General features: G+C 24.6%; 1 protein-coding gene across 1 annotated transcript; it reads left to right on the forward strand.

The window, feature by feature from the left end:
• Positions 1–826: 826 nt before the first annotated feature.
• On the forward strand, positions 827–6,763 carry LOC119677221 (elongation of very long chain fatty acids protein AAEL008004-like). Its single transcript, XM_038088492.1, has 3 exons — positions 827–934; positions 5,711–5,818; positions 6,358–6,763. Exons 1-3 carry the CDS (start codon positions 827–829, stop codon positions 6,472–6,474), a joined length of 333 nt encoding a protein of 110 aa, XP_037944420.1. The 3' UTR covers positions 6,475–6,763.
• The last annotated feature ends 414 nt before the right edge of the window (positions 6,764–7,177 follow it).

Consider the following 7,177-nt stretch of genomic DNA (forward strand, 5'->3'; position numbering starts at 1 on the left):
TTAATTAATTTAAAATAGAGAGAAAACAGAAAGTTTTGCTGCTTAAATTATATTTTTTTTTTTTATGTAGAGAGATTTTTTATAATATTCAAATATTTAAATAACGAATATTTTGTATATACATTCCCTACATATATAGAGATTTACAGAGTATTTTGAATTTTAAATATTATTCGTTTAGGTTATTAATATGTTAAAAGCCGACTAGAAATTTGTTGGTGTCTTAATGAAGTTAGCGGTTTTTTTTTATATACGATGATTAGTAGCTATATTAAATTTAAGTAACAAATTTTAAAACAAATAAATACATACTTGCTCTGTCCCGAACGGATTTGGTGAGCTTTTACGGAATTAGATCCAAAATTTCTTGAAACCCGGTCTACAACGACAATATTACAGCTGATATTTATATTACATTTTTTTGCTCTACAATATCAACATTATTTATTTCATATATAGCTAATAATTACATTCAAATTATTTTCCACACATCTTGCAACACGATTAATTATAATTATAAGTTTTCTTCCATTTTAACTACACTTCAAAACGTAAATTTAGATTTAAATGTGTTAAGAAGTTTATTTATATACTCAAATTTCCTTGTATTATAATCTAAAAAAATATTTTTAACATATATCAGTTCAAAAACATTTCTTAACAATTGTTATTGCTTATTAGATGTTTATGTTAAGCAATAATTTTCATAATAAACCTTTAAACTATGTATTTTTTTATTTTTTTTTTAAATTTAAAATTGTGCAAATAATTACTCACATATATGCAAAATTTATATAATAATATTAGTTAACTTTACTTTACTAATATGTTACGCTATATTATTTTTACAGATTCAAGGACAAAGGATTGGCCAATGATGTCATCACCATTTCCAACATTATTAGTATGCCTCACATATGTTTATATAGTCAAGGTAATTGAAACACTGACAATGAAATGCCAACAATTCTAAGGATAAGTGATTAAGAATCACTTCATATTAAATAGTTGTAATAATGAATTGGTTTTTGGGTGTTAATAAGAAACTCCAAAAGCAAATCGAATCAATCTATTTCCTAACAAAACGAAAATGTTTATTAAATATGTATATATCTCATTAATACCTTATATAAATCAAACTAAATTTATTAATATTTAATAAGATAGCTTTAAAAATAGAAATTTTAATTAAGTGTAAATATATTTAAGTCATTATATCAGAAATCTCAAATATTTAAACAGTATAATTATGCACTAGTAAGTGTATTTAAAAATAAATTGTTAGTTGTTAGTTTAGTATAATTTATTAGTTACTAAATGGTGTTCATTTGCATATATTCTAAAGTACTGAAATTTCAAAAATTAGGAAATTTAGTATGATTGTGGATGCATTGAATAAACTTAACCACGTGAATATAAATTCTATATTTTGTCAATAATATATATAAATATTACTTAGAATTATAGACCTATAGAAAAATGCATTTTAAAAACATGGAAATGAAGAAACACTTCATCTTTTACGCAAACATTGCGTTTCATAAGTTTTCTCAGTACGCAAAAAAAATGCCAATAATTTAAGTTTAATCTGTTGACGCAGTTAAATTAGTGTCATATCCGCTATGAATAGCGAATTTAAAACTATACATATAAAGTTAGATGATATGTTATTCTTTATCAGGTATATATCAATTATTGATCAATTTGTTTATAGTGAATTTTTTCATGTAGTCGTCATTTTCCTAAAGCCAAACCTATGTTTTAATATTAACTCGTAAAAAAGTATTAGAATAATTTTAGGAAGGCACATATTAATGTTTTGCTTTTATCAAATCATATTTGGGAAAACTAATATTCCATTTATGCCCGCGAAATAGGATTAACATACTTGGATCAAATGAACCTTTGAATTACGTGTATAATGCATTCATGATTCTACAGAAAATATCAATTTTGATATTTAAATAAACTAAGAAACTTAGTTTAATATTATCAATAATACTAAAACTTACAGGAAAAAAAATTATTTATTAAAAACAATTATTTGATATTTTACCAATTTTATATAACAAAATTATTATATCAAGTTGACGCATTCGGACTTTGGGCCTGTTACTTAATCTTTAAACGCAATCGTAAAACTTCAGTGGAAATTTGGCTACTAAGCTGTCTTGTCCGCTACACCAAAAATTCGGAATCTTCTGGGTAGCACTCAATACTAACCAGTTCATTCTATCTGTTAAACTAGTGAAAGCTATTAGGAATTAGCACATTGTACCATGGCAGTTTGATTAAAATGTGTTAGATATAGGGTTTTCGTTTGTACGCATATCACAAAAGAACAACCGTTTACTTTAAAAATAATATCTTAAACAACAAACATTGCTGGCTTATTAAGTTCAATGATTTCGTTAATTATTTCGTGTCTTATTGTTCGTAACGAATACGTAATTTTTACTATTTATTATGAAATAAGGGCATGAAAAATTTTATTTTATTCACAATCATGTAAAAAAAATATTCTCACCAATAATCACAAAGATTTGTTATTTATTTTTGAAATTTCAACTTTAAATTTTATTACATATTACAATCCTAACTGAATCTCCATTTTGTCCAGAGTTGCCATCGCAAGTAATGCTTATTCTATTTGTTCTTTTGTGACATGCTTACAAAAGAAAAAGCCTAGTGTTGTTGTTTCATGTTATTTTTAAAATAAGCAGTTGTTTTTTTGTGATATGTTTACAAAAGAAAAGGCCTATTATCAGGATAAATGCATTTAAATTATTAATTTATCTATAGGATTCTATAGGATTTTTATCCTAAAAACTTCAAATTTCAAATTGTAGTTAACTAATTTCTTGAACTGGAATTTATAGATCAATTAATAATATTTTTAACAAAAGTGTATTTGGGAAAGGGCCTCTTGTCTAAGCACTAAAGATGTTAAATAAGTTGCAGACTTAGTATCTGAACAAAAATAGAATGCGAATTAAGAATACTTCTTGAAATTCAATTGGGGTACTATATTGGCATTAGGGCTTTTCCGTAAAATCTTGTGAGTTTTCTGACTAGTGAGATAAACTATTCTCTGTATCTACTGCCTAAAATATAGTAAATAAAGCAGATTACATACTAAAAGTAATTATTTTCTTAAAATTTTTTTAATTTAATTAAGTTTCTATTTATTAATAAAATAATTTTACTAAGTAAACTTTAATTTTTTTATATTTTTAAATAAAAATATCTCACATAAAAAATCTTATTTAATATTTGTTAATTCGAACATTAAAAATCGCAACAGAACATATTTTTATGCTCATATCATGATATATTCTATGGCATCTCTACTTAATTACAATTTTGGTAATTATCAGCCTTGATCCATATCAAAACAACACATCCTAAATTACATAATCTATACACGAATATTTAAAACCACATATTATATTAAATTATTATATATACCAAGTAATAAGAGTTGCTATAATACTGTCTTTTTCTTAGCATAACGTACCAATAGTTTTGTTTTTTTAACCTAAACTATTATATTAAATTTAATTCTCTAATTTGAAGTGTTAAATTACGAATTTAAAGTGTACATTAGAAATTAAAGAAACTAATTAATTGCTTCAGTGTTTCATTGGTATTCGATATATTGTACAATTTTGTTATAGAGCATATGATCGTTAAACAATAATACATTAGTTACCCAGATGATGAAGATCATGATAATTGGATGTGCACGCTCTTCCATTACAACACTGTAGCTTTAACGTATTTTTGACTATTTTTAACTGTCAAATAAAATATTACTTTGATATATAGAAATATTTAGTTCATACACTATATACATATACAATATAAAGAGGTTTTTCGAACAGTAGTGAACTACAATCGAAATTCATTTTATATTATTTTAATTAATTGAATTTATGACTGACCATACAGATGTTTGGAGTATTGCCAAATACCCATCATCGGTAGTCTTGGAAATAATTATTGTATTTAATTATTCATAAATAATTTTTTTTGAGACTGCAAGTACCAGGAATCGAACTCATGTCCTGCCAAATTTGAAACTCAGAGTTAGCGCTCCTTAACCAACTGACCCAAAGCCTTATTTGAGTTTTAAAGGCTTTTTTGTTGTGACTACAATAAATGGCATTAAATGTCAAAAGTCAATTTACATAATTCTTTTAAATATACCGCTAAATAAATGCAGTGCATGAAATCCTTAAGAAAATTTGATTTAGCTCAAATTAACTAAACTTTTATACTTCTTTAGGCTCCGTGCGATTTAAACTAAATTGCAGCAAAAATTAACTAAATTCTTCTGATTGCGATTTAAACTAAATTGCAGCAAAAATTAACTAAATTCTTCTGATAAGGCAATGGAAAGTCAAACTCTTTTGTTCAAAGACCAAATTCAAACAAATTTGCGTCTTAACTATTTAATATTTTCGTAAGCTGTTTAGTAATAAATTAGATAATGCTTATGAAACACAACATTCATCATAAAAAAATTAATTATGTTTAGTTCGAACTTTTAACAGTATGGCACTATGACCTTTTGTATATATTTTCTTAATTGTATGAGTCTTTATCATGCTTATGTAAATATTTGTTTCTTATAGTTTCACCAGTTTCATTTAATAATGTAAGCATATATTTGATAATATTAAACATAAAAATACTATAGGTGATTCTAAAAAGCTGATCGTCTATTTTATTTAAAGTAAATATTATTTTATTCTAAATTATTGACATTTTGCGTGCACCTTATGCAATTTAGTACACACCATTCAATTCGCACACTTATATGCACTATTTGACTAAATAAATGTGGTACCAAAAAATTCATTAAGTTTAGTCAATTTGATTCAACGCACACACCGCTATATTAGGCTTCCTTTATTCATTTATTATTTTCTTTTAGTAATGTTTATTTAATATTTAATTAAAGAAATTAATTTTTTTTATAATTATTTTTATTACTCATAACAAATTTGTAAAATTATAAATTGTTTATGTTGTCTGCAATTTCTATTTTGTTAAATATTTTGATAAGGCAACTTTATGATGAATCTTATCTGAAATGCCAAATTGATTAGTGCTGACACATGACAATTTTAGTTCGTAATAAAACTAATATATAATAAAAAATTATTTACGATAAAGAAAAAATTAATTAAAAAATTGTAAGAGAACCCAAAAAAACGTGTTTTCTATATATGTCTACTAAAAATGTATTATATATTAAAACGAACATATCATTTTAAATTTGCTACTAACCTGCATTACCGCACAAATAGGTTTTTATATTTTTTGATAAAAGCTTAAATGAATATCCATATAATTTTTAACACCTGCAAGTACTTCAAAGAGGTTTGACTTAATTCCCTGATTTAGTGGTTTAAAGCAGATATGGTTTATGGGTAATTTTTTTATAAATTTGATTAGTACTTTAGATAAGCCGTAGAAAATACTTGTAAAACATAATTTATATACAGTTAGCTAGATTTTAGTCATATATATATTATATATAATGTTATATATTTAAAAACTCTATAAATATTTGATACTGATTAATATATTACCTAACATCCATAATTGAAGGAAAATTTTTTAAGTATTTTATTTGAATTATCATATGTACACACACATATATATATTTAATTAACTTTGTTTGTATTATTTTTATTCATAGGTGCTTGGACCACGATTAATGGAAAATCGTAAACCATTCCGATTACAAAACACATTGGTAGTATATAATGCAATACAGGTGATATTCAGCGCATGGCTATTTTATGAGGTGTGTATACTTTCTAATTATGAAATTTCAATCTAAACTCAAATTTCAGCTCATACTTTGCTAATAGCGGATACTCTACATACTAAAAGTTCTTCAAATTGTTGAAATTATTGTGTTTTTTAGTTTGTACCAATAACGATTGATAATAAATTTTTCCCTTTGGCTTCTTAAAATTTAAAAAAAAAAATGAGAAAACATAAATAATTTTTAAAAACAAAAAATGTAATTTTTCAGTCGTTCTTTGTTGTACATCATATTTTATTTATCATTATAAACACTTTTAACATATTTGTTTAAATTTAATTCCTCTCAGCTACAGCTGCTTAAACTATCTATTTCTAATGTGTTCATCCTGCGTTAATATTTGTTAATCGCTGTTATTTTATCAACTGTCATCATTTCCAATATAATTTGTATTCTTTTTTTAATTTTGTATTATTTTATTTTATTATAAATTTACACTTATATTATTATATTATTTGTTTTTTATTATTATATATTTTTTAAAACACAACTATTAAATATTTGCCGCATTTTAGTGTTTAATGGGCGGCTGGTGGGGTCATTACAGTTTTCGTTGTCAGCCTGTGGATTATAGTGATAGTCCCGTCACAAAGAGAGTAAGTCCAAATAAGATATTAAAATACTTTTCCTAAGTATTTTAAGGATTGCCGGCAAAGACATGCGATTAAGAAAAGAAAGAAATTAAATTATTAAAACGATCAACTGTTCTTTCCTATGGGAATATATGCTGCGCACTCTCGGAACGAAATTATTGACTCCAAAAGGGCTCAAATAAAATAGAACATACTACATACAATCATCATAACGATATAGCTTTGCTTCTTCTCATTTCAAAGTTAAATACTACAAAATCTTAAATTGAAAATGAAATTTCAAATTTTTGTAGTAAAAATGTTTCTCATCATTTGCAATAAAAATTAAAAGTCACCTGTAATTTCGATTTAATGTCATAACTGTCAGGTGCAGATTGCATCATTTTTTTGTAAAAATTAAAATATTTTCATCATCATGATTTTATATATTAAGACCTAACAAATTTTTTTAACTGAAATAAGTGTAGTTCTAGCAAGCGTTCTAAAACTGAAGTGAAGTGAAGTGAGCAGCTTAACTATCCAATACAGATAAATACAAAACTCACTCACACTATTCCTTCGCTGCTTTCTTTTTATAATTATCTATTTTTAACATAAAAACATATTTTTAATATTAATATTTTTTTTTTTATTAAACATTAAATTAAATTTATTTAATAATCGTATCGCTATGCTTAATGCAATTCTCGTGGTCCATTTTATAAAGTATTGATACTTAGACATCTTCAGTTAATAGTTTTTC

The sequence above is a fragment of the Teleopsis dalmanni genome, chromosome 2 (genome assembly GCF_002237135.1).
Source record: "Teleopsis dalmanni isolate 2A chromosome 2, ASM223713v2, whole genome shotgun sequence".
Classification (NCBI taxonomy): Eukaryota; Metazoa; Arthropoda; class Insecta; order Diptera; family Diopsidae; genus Teleopsis; species Teleopsis dalmanni.

Coding starts and splice junctions, on each gene's coding strand:
- LOC119677221 (XM_038088492.1), top strand. CDS start 827: ATGTTACGCTATATTATTTTTACAGATTCAAGGACAAAGGATTGGCCA. Junction 935..5,710: donor CATATGTTTATATAGTCAAG/GTAATTGAAACA, acceptor TTTTATTCATAG/GTGCTTGGACCACGATTAAT. Junction 5,819..6,357: donor GCGCATGGCTATTTTATGAG/GTGTGTATACTT, acceptor GCCGCATTTTAG/TGTTTAATGGGCGGCTGGTG.